Source organism: Pygocentrus nattereri, chromosome 27 (genome assembly GCF_015220715.1).
Source record: "Pygocentrus nattereri isolate fPygNat1 chromosome 27, fPygNat1.pri, whole genome shotgun sequence".
NCBI classification, from domain to species: domain Eukaryota; kingdom Metazoa; phylum Chordata; class Actinopteri; order Characiformes; family Serrasalmidae; genus Pygocentrus; species Pygocentrus nattereri.
The window spans coordinates 27,558,229-27,578,295 of NC_051237.1; the positions used below are offsets into that span (position 1 = coordinate 27,558,229).

Sequence of the window (20,067 nt, forward strand, 5' to 3'; positions counted from 1 at the left end):
GTCTCAGGCTGCAAGAGTCGACAAGGTGAGCCTCTAAATCGAGGGGTGACGGACGAGGATGAGGAGCAGCAGCGGCAGCGTCTGTGACGAATGATCGTATTTTCCAGTGAGGAAGTTTTTCCTGTTGCCGGTTTCTTCCGTCGTCACCTCCAGATCTTGTTTGCTAACTTTTTTAAAGCCTTGGTTTGATGTTTTTCCTCCGTTTTGCTGCTCTGAGCGGAAATAACAGTGAATACAAATTCAAAATGTGTCGATTCTTTTTTTTTTCACGAATTTACGTGATCAAATCTTAAAGCAGATTATTCAGTAACTGCATGAAATTAATGTACATTTTTATTTATTTACTTATTTATTTGTAAAATCTCCCCTCAAATGAACAGAACGTGTGTTTTATGATCTCCACATTTCACTACATGCTCACAATTTACTGCTAAAGTCCAAAAATCTCCGCCGCTCTTTGTGTTGTTCTCTAAAAGTGATGTTTCCAGAGCAGATCACTGAAGAGACGCCGTCTGTTTATAGTTTAGAGCCCAGATTTGGGGAAAAACGGCTCGACTTTCAGTAGAAAAACAAACTGAGTTCAGCTTCTTTTATTATAAGGGTTTAAAATGACGTCACCGTCTATTAGACTGGAGAGAAGAGCTACAGCCTCACACGACGCCCAGCTTCTGAATGGAGCTTATGGAGTAGGAACGTTATGAGGAACATGACCGAGTGCGGTTTGGGACCACCGGTGGTCCCGAGGAGCTGAAGAGGCTGAGAAGAAATTTCTATTTTACACAGTTTTCACAAAGGCTCTGTCATTCATGGCTCTGTGTTGTCTTATCTGGGATTTGTTCTTAGGGAAGAACAGAATCTACGCAGTCAAGAGCCCAAAGGTGAGACCAAGTTCTGCGCTTTAAGAACTTTTTCCTGGGACTTTTCTCAAGAACACATTTAAGGGCAAACTTGGTGAACCCCTGGTTCCCATCACCACCACTGTGAGCTATTCTGATTCTCTGCGTTTCTCTGGAACGAAGCATTTCAGGCCAAACCACTCTGAATGACTTGCTGAACGTCAGGAACTGAGTAAAATGGGTGAAATTCTCCTTTAACCATGCAACATCAACCATTCCTGTGTGTGTTATTAGTGCATGGAAAGGCATTAATTAAGTACGCAGCAATCTTAAGGTCACAGTATGGGGTCTTGTGTATACTGTGCAGTCCTAGATCACACCAGGCTGAGAGCAACACAGGGAAGGGAAAACCGAGGCAGCCAGTCCTCAGATTGGCGTGTTGGGCAGGTGGCCGTTGGAGCCGTTCAGCGTGCCGTTGCTGAGGGTATTTGGAGATTTCGCAGTGTTGTTGGCATGTCCGTTGCGTTTTCCCCCGCTTGGCGAATTCCCCCTGAGTGCCTCTCGCTCCTGAGGCGAGGCGGCCCCCGCCCTCTGCGAGCCGGGGCTGTGGGGGGCCGTCCTGCTGCGACACCGCTGCCTGACGTTGAACAGTGCAATGGTCAGCAATGCGCTAATGCACAACGCTAGCAGCACAGAGACCACCACCAGCTCCTGCAGGTAGCTGGGCGTCTTCGCCAGCAGCTGATGTTCCCCTCCAGCCACTCCAACCTTCAGCCTGTCCTGCTTGTTCTCCGAGACGTTCCTGTTTGCGGTCACTGCTTGCGTCTCTCTGACAGACATGGTGGGCTGCAGCTCCTTCGCCTTGGGCTTTGGCTGCATTAGAAATGGGAATAACGTCAATTTCATATGCAAATGTTTGGGCACAAAACTCCATGATTTGTTCATTTTATACGTGAAAATAATTTAAAACATCCTCTACAGAGACACACAGACGTCCTGAGCATCTTCACAAGTTTATATTGTTACATATAACGATTAGAAAACATAAATAAATGAAAACACATTTTAAATGTCCAGAATGATTGAAAGAGCTGTAGATGGCTCTAAAATAAGTTATAATAAAGTTAATATCCATAATAAAAAAGTAAATACAAACGACTTTAAAATAAAATTGATTACATCTACAACATAAGAAAAAAAAAATATATATAATAATAACAGCAATATTATAATTATATAATAGCTCTTTAATTCTAATCATTAATAGTTATTATGAATATTTAAATAATGAGTAGAATTATAATTGATATAATTATAACTATATATATATTATACATAACTATATTGTATTACAGAATATTCTATACAATTATACTATAAAATCTAACTAAGATATATGTCTATATTTAAACTATAAAATAGAATAAAGCACAATTTTTAGCATTAAATAAATTCTTGTTGCTAAAATAAAAAAAAAAATTAGAATACTAATAAAAGCACCTTCGGTTGTCCAGTTTAGAGCATTGAAATCTGGACTGTAGTTAATATTGTAAAAAATTTACAAAAATAATGTAATAATAATGTAAATGATATAAAATAATATAAGGCATTATTAGCATTAATGATAGAAAGCATTAGTAATCATTTCACGCGTTTGTCTGCAGTGCATCATCACTGATATTTTAATGTTTTCATACCGTCTCCTCCCTGTCCTGCAGCATGGTCACCCATTTAGTGGTGGGGGCTTGTCTGGTTTCGGACGACTGTGTGACCTGTGGTCTGCTGGGTGTTACAGGCTGGAGGGTTGGGCTGCTCTTCTGTCTGACCTCGAACGCGATGAGCGTCTGAGTGAAGCCGTTTTCCTCGGCCTTGCACAGGTAACCGCCCAGAGTGGACGGCGTGGCGAGGAAGCTGAGGCTGCCGTCCTCATGCTGCATGTAGATTTTCAGGGAGATCTGGCTGTTTTGCCGTTCCCAGTGGCGCTGGGCCAGATGGGAGACCGCTGGGCACTGCAGATGGACCACCTCGTTCAGCGACACGGACACCAGCTCACCGGGGGCTGCAGAGGTCAGGATTAGGAGTCAAGGGTCAGCGCACATAGGACGCCATGAGACAAGAGCAAGAGACACAGGCTGTGATCAATAATAACGCAAGGGATAAAATGCATATATATACTATATACATACATACACACACACATACATACATACACACACATACATACACACACACACACACACACACACACACATACATACACACACACATACATACATACACACATACATACATACACACACACATACATACATACACACACATACACACACATACATACACACACACACACACACACACACTATATACATACATACACACACACACACATACATACATACATACATACATACATACACACATACACACACAGTTTTGACTCGAAAGCCACTTCACTACACTATTTATTAGGCCTGGGTGACGGAGTGATGTGACTGGATATCACGACGACTGACCGGTAAGACGATGATGCTTTGAGGGTCATTTTGAGGGAAAAAACTGAGAAAAAATGTCATTTTAAACAGTAAGCTAAACAATATGTACATCTAATGCTGATTCATCGTCACCTTTAAAGCAGTGGATCATTACTCAGCATTACTCAGCCACTGTCTCGGCTTAGCCGGTTCTCAGGCTGTTACGTCATCTGGACAGAAATCTCCGCATTTTCTGTACAGGTTAAGTGCCCTGACGGTTCGGCGGAGTTAATGAACGAATTAATTAATTAATTTACCTTTATTAGTCCCACAACGGGGAAATTTCACCTCTGCATTTAACGCATCTGTGACGTGAAACACCACATACACTCTAGTGAGCACACACATTAGGGGGCAGTGAGCACACTTGCCCGGAACGGTGGGCAGCCCAATCCACGGCGCCCGGGGAGCAGTTGGGGGTGAGGTGTCTTGCTCAAGGACACATCTGTCATGTGCTGTCAGCCCTGGGGATCGAACCGGAGACCTTCCGGTCACAAGGCTGGATCTAACCTCCAGCTCACGACTGCCCCAAGTCGTAAAACTACCAAAATGTAATGTTCCTTGGTTTCCCACCAGCATCTATGACTGAATTCCAGAAAAACAAAACCAAAAGAAAACAAAAAACCCCGTTTGTTTTTGATAAGTAAAGCATGTCATGGGTCACGGCTCTGGAGCTCACTCATTTAGAGCAGTCTGAAGTTTGTCCTTTGGGGGGGCACCATCAGTACACAAGATATTTCGGATGTGTCATTAAGTGACGAACGTGCATGTTCTCAGCAGCTTTCTAAACGAGATGTGAGATTCTAGTACATGGTCTTCAATGCTGAACTGAAGATATTAATGTAGTGTATAAAACAAGCCAAACAGAGCGCAGACCGTAGGTTACTGTGCCGGAGGGTGGGATAATCGCCCAGTTGCTTTTAGATATGGCCCAGGCCTAATGTTTACAGCTGCTCTGCCCTCGTGGCCCCAAGTACCATCACAATCACTCACGTGCAGGAGATTTGGGAGAGCCGGTGCCGGAGCCGGAGCGTGAACGGGGCGTGATAACAGGGGCTCTACACTCTTCACACTCTCCACACACAAGCCCTCCATCCACATCCTGAAGACTGAGAGAGAAAACGAGGAGAGATGCTTTATTCCATTTCAAGCACAAAGGAACAGTTCATACAAACGTGTTATTCCTCACCTTTAGATCCCCCACAGAACGAAACGCCTCTTCTTGCATTCTACTGAATTATTTCTGATTTTTAGCTCATTCAAAAAAGTGGAGAAGTTGCGGGAAAAGGGCAAATTCCGAACCGTCAATCCATACCACATTCGTGCTTGTGAGCAGATCATTAAATGATTTAAAGGTACTGATGAGGAAACACCACAGTGTAGCTGGAACAACTGACTGAGTAAATATCGCTGCTGTCAGAAGACCTTGTTCAGGTTTTGACATCATTTGGAGATACAAGGTTTATGATTTTATATATATATATATATATATATATATATATATATATATATATATATATATATATATATATATATACACACACACACACACACACACACACACACACACACACACACACTCGTTGGCTGGAACGTGCAGCCTATGTTGCTCTCACTTTACATCAATGATAACAATGGAAACATTGGAATATTGGAATTCTCACTTGAAAATAAAGTTACTGAATTACTGAAACTAATAAATAGACTCTGATTAAGCTGTATTATGTCCTCTCATATATCTGGAATAAAACACTGCTTTTAAATGCAAAGAAACCTTTCTTTAGTGTCAAATTCAGGGAAATAAAAATCAATCATGATTTATTAGTCATTTTTGAATGACTGATGTACAAAGACTGCACCTCTAAAGATGAATCGCACTGATCCAACACATTGAAATAGTGAATATCTCTACTCACAAGCTCCCTTCAATGGAGGAGATAACAGCACAGACTCTGCGTGAGGGGTCCCAGCCACAGAAGGGGTCTCTGGCCAACACGCACTCAGCACAGCTCGAGTAGTAGGAGCAGTTGGAGACGGGAACGGATACCACGCCCTCAGCAGAGCCCACTAACACCACACCCTGAAGGAGGCACCAGAGAGGGCACATCAGGCCATCATATGCACAGACAGGGAGGGTAAAGATCAGGTGTGAAAGGGGGGAGGGGGTGGGGGGGGGGTTGCCCGTTTCTCAGGATACTCTGTACAAGTAATTTTATCAGCGCTTTCACTGTTTGTGGTATCTGCTGTGAGACACTGTGCTACGCAGCATCTGGTCCCTAAAGCTGCTCGTTACAACCTGTGGTACCTTAGAGATGGACAGCAGGAGGTTTTTGACCAGCTGAGGCCGTGTTAACACTTGGATCTCCTCAATGATGTGGACGCCTTCCTCCAGAAGCACAGCTTTGTGCAGGAAGCCAGTTTCTGCTCAAGACAGGAAGTCAAGAGGAAAGAAAAAGAACACCATCAGGAGTAGAAGGTAATTATATAAAAATGAAAAGGACAGACTTTTTGGACAATTTATGAGGCGACATTTGAGCTCAGATCCTTAAATAACTCAATAATCCAACATACTGGATGGTGGAAGAGACACAGTCACACCTTTGTACACTAAACTCCACTGATCAGCTGATAGTATATGTGTGTCTTTGTACACTGTGGCGTTGCACTTCATCAGAAACCGGCACCTTGTGCTTCCACTAACTGGCCACTTTATTAGAAACACCCACCTTGTGCTTCCACTAACTGGCCACTTTATTAGAAACACCCACCTTGTGCTTCTACTAACTGGCCACTTTATTAGAAACACCCACCTTGTGCTTCCACTCACTGGCCACTTTATTAGAAACACCCACCTTGTGCTTCCACTAACTGGCCACTTTATTAGAAACACCCACCTTGTGCTTCCACTCACTGGCCACTTTATTAGAAACACCCACCTTGTGTGTTTAACTGTATTAGTCATGATCTCAAATTCAAACTCAATATAATTTTATTCAATAACAGCTTTGATTCTGCACACCATTCCTGGTTTTACAAACAGGATTTCTGCAATTACTTTGTTAATGTTTTATTATCTGCGATGGACTGGTGAGCTGTCCTGGGTGGATCCTGCCTTCCGTCCGATGACCGCTGGGATAGGCTCCAGCACCATGACCCTGAGGGAGAAGCAGCTTAGAAAATGGCTGGATGGATGATTAATTATTATTATTATTTTTTTTAAGTACACTGTGGAGGAGGAGCGTGGTCAAGCGTGACATGCAGGACATACAGCCAGTCTTGCTGAACCAGTAGGCCCAGTAGCTGATGGTGCTGACCTGTGTGTTGTTTGGACCAGACTATTTATAGCCATGTTTCCAGAGATGCGGAGACGCAGAGCCTAACTTCGGAAATAACCTGGAAAGCCAAGACTGAAGAAATCCTTATTCTGCTTCTAAGCTGAAAGAGCTGCTCATTTTATTTTGTGTGTAAAATAAAACAAGATCTCTGCGTCTTCAAAGTCCTGCTTCCTGTGTCCAAACAGACACATACAGTGGGTTGCAAAAGTATTCATACCCCTTGAACTTTTCCATATTTTGTCACATTACAACCACAAACATAAATATATTTCACTGGAATTTAATGTGAAAGACCAACACAAAGTGGTATACAATTGTGAAGTGGAAAGAAAATTATACATGAATCAAAACATTTTTTACAAATAAAAAACTAATAAGTGCGACGTGCAAAAGTATTCAGCCCCCCTGAGTCAATACTTTGTGGAGCCACCTTTTGCTGCAATTACAGCTGCAAGTCTTTTAGGGTATGTCTCCACCAGCTTTGCACATCTAGTGACTGAAATTCTTGCCCATTCCTCCTTGCAAAACAGCTCAAGCTCAGTCAGATTGGATGGAGAGCGTTTGTGAACAGCAGTTTTGAGATCTTGCCACAAATTCTCAATTGGGTTTAGGTCTGGACTCTGACTGGGCCATTCTAACACATGAATATTCTTTTTTTTAAACCACTCCATTGTAGCTCTGGCTTTATGTTTAGGGTCGTTGTCCTGCTGGAAGGTGAACCTCCGCCCCAGTCTCAAATCTTTTGCTGACTCCAACAGGTTTTCTTCCAAGATTGCCCTGTATTTGGCTCCATCCATCTTCCCATCAACTTTGACCAACTTCCCGGTCCCTGCTGAAGAGAAGCACCCCCAGAGCATGATGCTGCCACCACCATATTTGACAGTGGGGATGGTGTTTTCAGAGTGATGTGCAGTGTTATTTCTCCGCCACGCATAGCGTTTTGCATTGTGGCCAAAAAGTTCTATTTTGGTCTCGTCTGACCAAAGCACCTTCTTCCACATGTTTGCTGTGTCCTCAACATGGCTTCTGGCAAACTGCAAACGGGACTTCTTATGGTTTTCTTTTAACAATGGCTTTCTCCTTGCCACTCTTCCATAAAGACCACATTTGTGTAGTGCACGACTAATTGTTGTCCTGTGGACAGTTTCCCCCACCTGAGCTGTGGCTCTCTGCATTTCATCCAGAGTCACCATGGGCCTCTTGGCTGCCTCTCTGATCAGTGATCTCCTTGTTCGGCCTGTAAGTTTAGGTGGACGGCCTTGTCTTGGCAGGTTTACTGTGGTGCCATACTCTTTCCATTTCCGGATGATGGATTGAACAGTGCTCCGTGAGATGTTCAAAGCTTGGGAAATCTTTTTATAACCTAAGCCTGCTTTAAACTTCTCCAAAACCATATTCCTAACCTGTCTGGTGTGTTCTTTGGACTTCATGATGCTGTTTGCTCCCCAATATTCTCTTAACCAACATCTGAGGCCGTCACGGAGCAGCTGTATTTGTACTGAGATTAGATTACACACAGGTGGACCCTTTTGAGTCATTAGCAGTCATCAGGCAACTTCTGAATGCAATTGGTTGCACTCAGGGAAAAGGGGGCTGAATACTTTTGCACGTCGCACTTATTAGTTTTTTATTTGTAAAAAATGTTTTGATTCATGTATAATTTTCTTTCCACTTCACAATTGTATACCACTTTGTGTTGGTCTTTCACATTAAATTCCAGTGAAATATATTTATGTTTGTGGTTGTAATGTGACAAAATATGGAAAAGTTCAAGGGGTATGAATACTTTTGCAACCCACTGTATGGTTCTTTACAGAAGAGCTATGAGGAAGAACCCTGATCTCAAAAAGGGTTTCTTAATAAAAAGGTCAGGAAGTGAACGGCCCAGCACCCCTCGGAACAGCACCACATGTTCTAACATGTCCATGTCTCTGCTGTGCTGAGAACAGACTACCACCTACATTTCTGGCCAGTGGTGGTCCTTTAGTCACCTCCCTCCAAAGACTAATGTGGTACACTCATAAAAAATGGCCTGAACCCGTCACTGGGGCAGTACCCATCTCGTCACTGGGGTGGAACCCTCAAGGGTCCATCTCCGCACCTTTAGTCACTGTCATTTTCTAAGCTGGTCTGACTCCACACACCCCGCCTCGCCTCGCCTCCAGGCTTTTACTCTACTGCTCTGTTTTAAAACATTCGGTTATGAAAAGGAACAAATACCAACTTTTCACCTGGAGGAACTGATTTAAGCTCCACAACTGCTGGAGCTTTGCTCGACCTTCGTTTGTAACAGGAGGAATGAGAAATGTACCTGCACAGCACCTTTATTTATAACAGTGTGGCGCAGGGCATACAGGGCAACTGCAGCGACAGATGGCAGTATTTGTAAACCTAAGTGCACCTATATGGTAGGTGTGTCTGATAAACTGGACACTCGGTGTCTTTCTGATTGAATAAATTCAGATTAGCGGTGTTTATTCTCACTCTACTCAGCAATTTGACAGCAGACCTGTTTACATGCTCACAACAAGTAATCCAATCAAAAATTATGCACATGCATAGAGAACCACTTAGTGTAGACGTTACCATGACAACGCATCACGTGAGGTCCAGTCAGAGTGAGATGAGCAGCAGTGAGCAGTGATTGTGTTTTTAACTGCTTTAAAATGACGTCAGACTCAGGAAAACGTCCTTCACACGTCCTTATTAAAGAAGGCCGAGAGGAAGACGTCGTGCTCTGAGACACATAAGCTGGACGTCCGTCCCACCGCCGTCTTTTAAAGATCAGAGCATGAACTTCGTCTCCTCTGCAGACCAGTTTCTGCTCCGCCGTGTTGAACGGTATAAACTCTCACTGTGACGCGACGCTCAGGCAGAACGGACTGAAACTTTCCGATAGGGAATGTAATCGGATACAGGCGCTTACACGGATATTATTCTTCTATTTAACGGATTATTTGCAGGATTACCCACCTCGATCAATCGGATAGAGATTGCATCCCTGGCCTCAATCGGACTAGACTGTTCCTACTGAAGTGTATTCAACTATACACCGAAACAAGGAAAAAAGTGGGAACTGGCTGTCAGTGTGGGGTTAGTGGTACCTGTGAGCAGATACAGGACGGTGTATTCTTTGTCATTATCCGTCTGCACTCTCTGGGCTGCGATGTTGCTGTAGTGGTGGTCAGATGACACCATGGTCAGCTTCTGATTGACAGGTAGGACACTTTTATCAGCCAGGAAGTTCTCCTTCACAAAGCGCAGCACGTTATCTGAAGCGTTGTGGAGGCCACACTGCAGAGAGACACAAACACAGGATCCACAACTTAACTCTCGCATGCTTCTCATATTTCGCCTCTCAAGCTTATAACCATCTAAAGGAAGGTTCAGTGACGACGCTCACATCTGGTGCTCACAATTTCTTTCGTCTTCAGTCTAGAACTATAACTATGAGGCTAACGTTGCCAACAAACACTAGTTTCCCAAACAGCGCAAAATACACCGGTGTGAGTCTGGGCTCCTCTCGGTGTTTCTTCCTCTTGCTCTTAGGGAGTTTTTCACTGCCACTGTTGCCACTGGTGTCGCTCACGGGGGCTCGGACCTGGATTTTTCTGTATAGCTGCTCTGTGACAATGCCTGCTGTAAAAACCACCCCATAAATAAACTTTGACTTGACTTGACCACCACAACTTCTCTCAACCTACTCAAACCTACCACACCCACGTCTTCCTTAAAGGGAGATTCTGCCAATTTGTAAATCAATCTTTAATTGTTCTAGCATAATTTAATAATTCTAGAGAAACTTAGAGTTAGAATTATTCACAGTGGTGGTGATGGGAACCAGACGTCCCTCTAAAAGCTCCTCACAGAAAGTTCCTACAGGAACTGGTTCTGAATTCACTGCCTGATGACTGAGACGCTGTTTTATGAGAGTTTAGAGAACTTCAACTCCATTCATGGTGGAGGGAGACATGCAGGGCGCTGTGCGGCAAAATAGTCCCCAAAGAAAACTCATCATTCCAGATTTTCCACTGTTTTCCATCATCAGCATTCCATATAAACTCAGAAGACTCGTGTAGGTTCTCTGGTGGTTCTGGATGGTAAATAAAGTGTCTATATCTGTGTTGTAGTCATGGCGACGCCTGGTTCCCATCACCTCCACTGTAAAGACGTCTGAACCCTCTGAATAGCTTTATTTACATCTCAACAACTGAATTATGGAGATATTTTTGAAAAATTGGTGGAATTCCCCTTTCATTCTGTGGGGTTTAGAACTTGCCTCTCCAGGGTTGGTGATCTTCTCCTGCACCCGTGTGGTCCATTTCAGCGTATCCTTGTTCAGAAATTTGTAGCTTCCAGCAAAAACTTCTTTAATGTCTCTGAGGCTGAACACACACACTGCAGAGCGGCCAGCGTTTACAGACCTGCACACACACACACACACACACACACACACACACACACACACACACACACACACACACGTCAGTGAAATATTACAGTTTTGAAGGTGATGAAGGACAGGGATGATGACTGCTACTCTTTTCCGCAGGTATTAGCAATACGATTGTTAACAATAACAAAGATGTTCAACAATAACAGACAACAGCAAACATCTCGCTGATGTCAGAAGAAAACCTCGTATCTCCAACGTGGCCACTTTACAGGAGAAGGAAAAAACCTACTTTACCTTTAATGGAAGTCAATGGAACCAGAGTTTTTTCGAAGTCATTTTAAGCCGTTTCTTTTGGTCCGTTCGTCGTGAAATTCACAACGGGCATTTTCAAATTACCTCGAAAAACTGAAAACGCATAAAATGGAGATAAACGGTTTCTTCCGACAGCAGTGATATTATTGCTCACGGTAAAATGTTTATTTTTAACAAACAATGTGAATCAGGAGCGTTTTCATCTGATGGGTTGAGGCGAATGCATAGAAGTCCAAGAAAGGAGAAAACATTTATTCATGAGTCTCACTAAAAGGTTTGCCTGGCGCTATACTACCTGTAGAGGGCAGCGGTGAGTAACGCTCGTTTAACTGAACTTGAGCTCGTTCTGTTGTCAGTTGGGAGTTACTATCAAGAATCAAGACAGCCAGTCTGCTAATTTGACTTTAGTAGCTGGAAACAACAAACACGGCAAACAATTAATATGTAAATAGTTTACATGGCAATTAAGCACCAGCTAAGGTTTCTTTATTGTGGAAATGTATCATGATGCACAATATGGACAAAAATCCGAGGCTGAAAAGAGAAGTTTGACTTTTTGGATGGAAAAACTGCCGGACATCTCTAAGGAAAAGGTTTCATCAGTGTGAGTGCATGTATTCACCACTGAGAGCTGAAGATGCCATAGAACAGCGTATCACCCTCAGTGGCTCCCCCTGCTGGCTGGAGGGTGGTCATGTCCTGCAGGACGTTGTAAGGCAGTTCTCCGCTGGCCTGACAGAGGAGCTGAGCTTTGGTGAAGGTGGTCCAGCGCCGCTGCAGAGTCCGCTGACCCCCATTGTCACTCTGCACACAACCACAGAGACATTTAATTAACTGACGTGACCGAAAAATCAACCAGAATCAGGAATTAACTTCATCCGTCTGCCTTCATCCCTCTGCCCTCTAGATTTTGGTTGTCAGGAGCAATTTCCACTTTTATAAAGATTTTTTTTAACAAAAACCCTGGTCAGTTAGATTTCTCTGTACAGACAGATTAAAAAACAAAATGAATAAAATGGACCAGAAAAATTAGGACTAGAGCAGAAACCGGGACTACATCCATCTGGATTAGCAAAGAACAGATCTAACATTTATTCCTCCAGGGTTACAAATGCAGTAAAATATATAAAATGCAGATGTTCTAGTTCAGCAGCCCAGCGTCACCTAAACATTCTGCTCAGGTCTGATCACTGTGGTCTGAAATACTGGCCAAATCCAAATATCTGCTGACAGTGATTTCATTCTAATATCGTTCCCTAATAGATCAGTAAGATCGTATTATATTACAGACATTTAATTAATCGACATGACTAATAAATAAAGTCAATCAGATTCAGAAATGAACTAATTATTTAATAAACGGCAATCTTCACACCCTAGATGTGATTTTCAGGAGCAGTTTCGACGTTTATAAGGGCCATTTTTGCAACTGGATGCTTTCGCACGTCGTCTCTGTATAGATACACTAAAATTAAAAGCATGATAAATGTTTATTTACAGAAACAGGACTTTTTGTAAACTTGTGTTTTAACCTTTTGAAAAAATAAATATAATGTTAAAAACGCAGGAAATCCGTCTGTTTCAGTACTGATTTTCACAAGCTGTCGTCCACTTGGCCTCATCATTCCCAGCTGTTCGTCATGGTGCTTGGCTAACGACAACAACAAATGAACACACAACTTCATGGCTTTACACCAGAGCTCACAGCAAGATAAAGCTATCATTCATGGGATCTATGGTCAGATGCAGCACTGTGTGAAAGTCTGAGGAACCCAAGGAACATTTTCAAAATCTATTTGTGTAGTTTGTGTTTATTTGCTGAGAAAAGTGTTAATATTCAAATAAACAAAATTTATAGAAAATGAATAATGATTATATATATATATAGTGATTTTCTGGATGTTGGTGTGTGTGTTTACCCATCTCCAAGCCTCTCCTCCTCAAGGAAGCCCAGTATTATATGTAGTTAAAAAGCAGCTCCTGGTTTGACCAATCAGTGCTCAGTAAATTGAGCTCATGATGTCATTGATGATATTAACGAGTCTCTGTGGCGGCTGTGAAGGTGTCCAGGAAAAATATGGAGCCGAGAAATTCTTGTTCCTGTTTATTGTTTTTCTGTTTATCTGAATTATGAATACGACTTTATTCTAATGTATATTGTGATAAACTCACTGCTGACCGGACACTTGAGTAACGTGGGCGTGATGCACATTTACATTTTCTACATTTACAGCATTTGGCTGACGCTCTCATCCAGAGCGACTTACAATTTGATCATTTAACACAGGGAGGCGGAGGTGGTGTTAGGAGTCTTGCCCAAGGACTCTTATTGGTATAGTGTAGGGGGCTTACCCAGGTGGGGATTGAACCCCAGTCTACAGTGTAGAAAGCAGAGGTGTTACCCACCACACTAACCAACCACCTCCTAGTGGTGAGCTTGAAGTTGGTGAGTGTGCATCAACAGAAGTACTGAGACGGGGCCACTGACTTACCGTGCAAACCTGGGCGATGCGAGACACGGTGAACTTATCGATGAAGTCGTATTCCCGGCCGATCTCACTAAAGAAGAAATAGACTTTCTCCTCACTGGGAATGGAGGCTGAGCTGATGAAGGTGGGCTCTGTTGGGGGGACAAAGAAAAGCAAAAAGGGGAAAACAAACAAATCAGATTAGAGTTCTTTAGTCACACTGAAGGTCCCATATAATAAAAGCCACGCCAGGTTTTATTATTGTTATTTACCATCTAGCCAGCCCAGCGTATCATCCAGCTTCAGATCAACATGACCTCCGTCGCTCAGGTGACGAGAGATAACAGGCCGATTCCCCCTGTAATCCGCCACCGTACCGGTGTACAGCTCTCCACCTACAACACAACACACAGACACGTCTACAGAGCGCAGGACCGTGTCATACACTAGGGCCCCATCTCTCTCGTCTCTGGGGTGGTTCCCTCAAGGCTCCGTCTCAGTCCCTTCAGTCAGGGATCATAACTGAACCATAATCCACTGAGATGATCTGTTCTAAGATGGACTGACTCCACACACCCCGCCTCGCCTCGCCTCCAGGCTTTTACTCTACTGCTCTGTTTTAAAACATTCGGTTATGAAAAGGAACAAATACCAACTTTTCACCTGGAGGACCTGATTTAAGCTCCACAATCAGACCTTAGAACCATTGTAGAACCTCTGAGGGAACATCTACACTGTTTGTACCTTGATGAATGAAAAATATACCTACATAGAACCTAGTGTGAGTCGAGTCAGTTTGGGTATCTATTTCCATAAGAGGTCATTTCAAAATAATAAAGACAGATTTATTTTAGGTTTTATTTACTATATCAGATTTTCAATGGATCTAAAGCCTACTACTTTGATATTTGGTGATATGGTCTTTTAATTGCTGAACTCAAATCAAAAGTTTGGGGTAAGCCTTCCAGGAGCTTCTCACGGTACTGCAAGCTGTAACCCAGTCAGGTTTGCTGGCCTCCTTGCTCACTTTCAGTCCATGAATTTGCTTTAAGATTCAGGTCTAGGTTTTGTGATGGTCACTCCCATACTGTCACTCTGTAGTCTTCAAGCCACTTTGTCATGAGGAGGAATGCTTACGATCATCGTCCTGCTTGAAGACCCATCTGTGACCTAGTGCTAGATTTGTGGCTGAAGTACTGAGGTGTTGCTTTAGCATTCCGAGATGATTCCCCTTCCTCACGATGCCACCCGTTTCCTGAAGTGCACCAGTCCCTTTTCCAGCAACACACACCACAACATGCAACCACCACCACGCTTCGCAGCTGAGGCGGTGTCCTCTGCATGAAAAGCCTCACCCTTTTCCTCCACACGCAGCCCTGATCATTATGCCCACACAGTTTTTGTTTCATCTGACCAGAGAAATTAGGATTATGGTAAAAGCAGATCTTTTATTGCATAAGAACAGCGTCACCTAAACATTCTGCTCTTCAGGAATGTTTAGGAGACGGAATATCGGCCAAATCTAAGCATCTGTCTGACGCTGACAGTCTGTTGGCTCTGATTTGATTCCAGTATCGTTCTGCATCCCTAACAGATGTGTTATAACTGTATCCCTGCCTATTGTCCTCGCTGTGGAGACAGAGGCAGCAGCGGGTGTTCACTGTGAACTGAAGTCACACATCACCCACTTGAAGTTAAGTCCATCAGGAGCTTAAGAGCAAGAGGATTAACCCAGAGGCTGCGCACTTTTTCCTCTTCCCTCTTTCTGCTCTGCTTCCTTATACTCTTTCTTTTTTTCTGCATCCGTCGTTTTTTTGTTTTCTGTCACGTAGGAAGCCTCTGTCTACTTCAGGGCTGTCCAATTGAGACCCACATCCACTCAAACTTTCATTTTATCTATGGCATTTTTTTCATTTTAATAAATTTAATTGAATATATCTAATACAGAATTTGAATAAACTAAAGTACTGTTTTAATACAAAAGAGATGCTCAGAAGTTTTGAGGGGTAAATACAAAAAAAAAAAATAATAATAAATCTGCATTTTACAATATGGCCACTGGGTGGCGCGGAACAGTTTCCTCAAGCACCTGTTGATGGTTAAAGGGGAATTTCACAGAATTTTCAAAATTTCTGTATAACTGTATAAAAGTGTTTGAGGTGTAATCAGAGGTTCAGAGGGTTCGGTGTGAAACGGTTCAGACGTCTTTACAGTGGTGGTGATGGGAACCAGGCGTCGCCATGACTACAACACAGATATAGACACTTTATTTACCATCCAGAACCACCAGAGAACCTACACCAGTCTTCTGAGCTTATATGGAATGCTGATGATGGGGAAATAGTGGAAAATCCAAAAAAGGAATTATTATTAAAAATGATTATTCTGTATTATTCTGTAATCCATGCATCTCTCTGGCAACAACGGATTTGGATAAAAAATACATTTATATTCTCATCCAGCTGTTCAAAGCACCACGTAACAGTGCCTCAGACATCACACCGTGTGTTCAAACCCATTTCGTGTAATAACTTTCAGAGCTTTTAGAGGGACGTCTGGTTCCTATCACCACCGCTGTGAACGGTTCTGACTCGGCAAGTTTCTCTAGAACTGAGCGTTTCACACCGAACCGCTCTGAACGGCTCTGTTGACATCTTAAGTACTGAAATTGAGCGGACATTTTTCGGAATCAGTGGAATTCCTGTTTAAATGTGTTGAGCATCATTGACCTCGCAGTGAATTCACCGCTGCACATTTTCCCTCCCAAATTCTCAAGTCTGCACCCGTTGCTTTTCTCAAACACGTGGAGCAGCAAAGAGGCCAGACCTCACCCTAACGCTGAGCCACCTCCCTGCGGCGTTCACACGCTCCTGACCTCTTTCATTAGACAGATGGGTGTCAAATCAAGGTTAGGTGCGGTCTCTGCTTAGAGAGATGAGATGAGGCCTACGTGAGTCTTACCCACAGTGATGGCCGTGTTCTTCTGGTAGGGGTTGTAAGGGCAGCGACCTCTGCCCTCTTCAGGCTTTCCACCGGTCACCAGGGAGAACTGCTGAGAGTTCTATGAGAGCAAACACACACAGATCGGAAATATAATACCTCGAATAAATAAACAGGGGTATGATGATACACACATCCTCAGGTTCCAAACAATCCTGACTTTCATGGTCTAGTCCAGGAGTCGACAGCCCAAATATTAACCTCTCCAACTCCTCGGGACCACCACTGGCTCCAAACCGCACTCGGTCATGTTCTCCATAACGTTCATACTCCATAAGCTCCATTCAGAAGCTGGGCGTCGTGTGAGGCTGTAGCTCTTCTCTCCAGTCTAATAGACGGTGACGTCATTTTAACCCCTTATAATAAAAGAAGCTGAACTTTGTTTTTCTACTGAAAGTCGACCCGTTTTTCCCCAAATCTGGGCTCTAAACTATAAACAGACGGCGTCTCTTCAGTGATCTGCTCTGGAAACATCACTTTTAGAGAACAACACAAAGAGCGGCGCAGATTTTTGGCCTTCAGCAGTGAATTGGAAGCATGTAGTGATGTGTGGAGATCATAAAACACACGTTCTGCTCATTTGAGGGGAATTTTACAAAAAAAAAAAAATAATGAAAATAAATAAAAATTTTAATTCATTTCATGCAGTTACTGAATAATTTGGTTACGTAAATTCAGATGGACAAACCAAAATATGCCCCGGAGATTAAGAGGTTAAGAACAGGCGTTTTGTTCTTTCACCAAAAATCAAAGCACCTTGGGAGACACAACGCATTCGGTCTATTTTATTGAAGTAACGTTTTAAATGTAAAATATGTCTGATGTGGAAATATTATAATATAATTATAATATAAATAATTATAATATAAATGAAAACTCAGACTCACTCTGCTCTGCTTTCAGCTTCAGCTCAGCTACAGCCGCTTTTCTCGCATCTCCAGCAGGAAACTTTTCCTCAAAAGTGGAACAGTTTCTGGAAACTGTCTCTTAATGTTCAACTTTTCACGAGAGCTAATTTCCCCGTTCCACCTTAAATGGTGCATGAGGTGTCAGAATGTGTTACACCATTTAAGGTGGAACGGGAAAATTAGAACAAGACGCTGGTGAAAGAGAAGCGATTCAGCTTTGTGACTTTTTCATGTTTGTCAGTTCCTCTGCAGATTAAACGTATCAGGAAACCAGCTGGAGTGACTATAAACGTAAACAAGTCCGATCGTCTCCAGATGATCAACGTACCAGTAAAAGATGAGTTGACACATCCTCACAGCACACACGTAAATATGACAGTCATTTGCGAATTTTAGAGCGAAATTTCTATTTTTCTGCTGAGTTTAACATATTGGAAAAAAATAAAACATATTTGCAGAGGCCACATTCTGTTATTCCATCCCCAATACGTTAAATTCAGTAAATAAAGTTACTGTGCATTAAAATGGGCAGAAGCGTGCTCTCTGCAGAGGATTTGGAGGTATTCACACTCGGAAATTCCACCTCTGCGTTTAACCCATCCGTGAAGTGAAACACCACATACACACTAGTGAGCACACACACTAGGGGGCAGTGAGCACACTTGCCCGGAGCGGTGGGCAGCCCTATCCACAGGACCCGGAGAGCAGTTGGGGGGTTAGGTGTCTTGCTCAAGGACACCTCAGTCATGGACTGTCGGCACTGGGGATCGAACCGGCGACCTTCCGGTCACAGGGCCAGATCCCTAACCTCCAGCCCACGACTGCCCCAATTTATCATTTATTTAAAATTTAAATATTTAAATTTGTAATTTTACAATGTCTAATATTAATCTGAGGTCAGGATTTAATGCAATTTTGGATGTTTTGTGTTAAAAATTCCCCGCGGGACTGAATAAAGTCAGCTGCGGGACGTGCCGGGTGGGATGTGTGCTGAAGGGAGACTCAGCAACATCAATGTCATCCCTCAGTGGCTGAGCAGGAGGAGTCACGCCACGTTTACTACTCTCAGACCTCCACAACCTTCCCACCCCACCCCCCGCGCACGGCGGCACACGAAACCAGCTGAGGAGAAGTCGAGTTCACATGACAGGATGAAGGAGTGTGTGCTGGTGTGTGAAGAACACACACACACACACACACACACACACACGGTAATGACCAGTGAAGCAAAAACCATGACATGAAAAGCAGGTGGGGGAAGTTCGAGCTTTAGTGATGTTCTAATATGAAAATGGAGATGAAAAGTTTGAGCTGTAAATTCTGAGCCACTCATACTCGCCGCCCGACAGGGGAACTTCACCAGCACTTCAATTTCAACATTGGTGAATTTTACACATTTACATCACTGAACAACAGCAAATAGCAACTACTCACACACACACACACGCACGCCAACACACACACACACACACGCACACACACACCCCTAATATCATGTTGGCTAATCGTACACTTCTTCCTCCGTTTTCACCACTTTACTTGATACAACTACAAAACTGCTTCACTGATGGGATGCATTTCATAGCGCAGACAGACCTGAACAATTTACAGTATATACTGAATAATCTGTAGTAGAGGCTGAATAATCTGTAGTAGAGGCTGAATAAACTGTAGTAGATGCTGAATAATCTGTAGTAGAGGCTGAATAATCTGTAGTAGAGGCTGAATAATCTGTAGTAGATACTGAATAAACTGTAGTAGAGGCTGAATAAACTGTAGTAGAGGCTGAATAAACTGTAGTAGAGGCTGAATAATCTGTAGTAGAGGCTGAATAAACTGTAGTAGAGGCTGAATAAACTGTAGTAGAGGCTGAATAATCTGTAGTAGAGGCTGAATAAACTGTAGTAGATGCTGAATAATCTGTAGTAGAGGCTGAATAATCTGTAGTAGAGGCTGAATAATCTGTAGTAGATGCTGAATAATCTGTAGTAGAGGCTGAATAATCTGTAGTAGATGCTGAATAATCTGTAGTAGATGCTGAATAATCTGTAGTAGAGGCTGAATAATCTGTAGTAGAGGCTGAATAATCTGTAGTAGATGCTGAATAATCTGTAGTAGAGGCTGAATAATCTGTAGTAGAGGCTGAATAATCTGTAGTAGAGGCTGAATAAACTGTAGTAGATGCTGAATAATCTGTAGTAGAGGCTGAATAATCTGTAGTAGAGGCTGAATAATCTGTAGTAGAGGCTGAATAATCTGTAGTAGAGGCTGAATAATCTGT

The 20,067-nt window shown here is 43.0% G+C and overlaps 1 protein-coding gene across 2 annotated transcripts in view; it reads right to left on the minus strand.

Moving 5' to 3' along the window:
* Positions 1-666: 666 nt before the first annotated feature.
* sema4ab (sema domain, immunoglobulin domain (Ig), transmembrane domain (TM) and short cytoplasmic domain, (semaphorin) 4Ab) overlaps positions 667-20,067 on the minus strand; it is a 76,465-nt gene continuing 57,064 nt past the window's right edge. For both annotated transcript variants that reach the window (XM_037535553.1, XM_037535554.1), the window contains exons 6-16: positions 16,840-16,939; positions 14,151-14,273; positions 13,903-14,030; positions 12,033-12,214; positions 10,982-11,126; positions 9,807-9,996; positions 5,673-5,788; positions 5,284-5,447; positions 4,361-4,476; positions 2,534-2,895; positions 667-1,709 (exon numbers count right to left, since the gene is read on the minus strand). In XM_037535553.1, the coding sequence (XP_037391450.1) occupies positions 1,263-1,709; positions 2,534-2,895; positions 4,361-4,476; positions 5,284-5,447; positions 5,673-5,788; positions 9,807-9,996; positions 10,982-11,126; positions 12,033-12,214; positions 13,903-14,030; positions 14,151-14,273; positions 16,840-16,939 (2,073 nt within the window). In that variant the 3' untranslated portion in view covers positions 667-1,262. The remainder of the gene's footprint in view (positions 1,710-2,533; positions 2,896-4,360; positions 4,477-5,283; positions 5,448-5,672; positions 5,789-9,806; positions 9,997-10,981; positions 11,127-12,032; positions 12,215-13,902; positions 14,031-14,150; positions 14,274-16,839; positions 16,940-20,067) is intronic.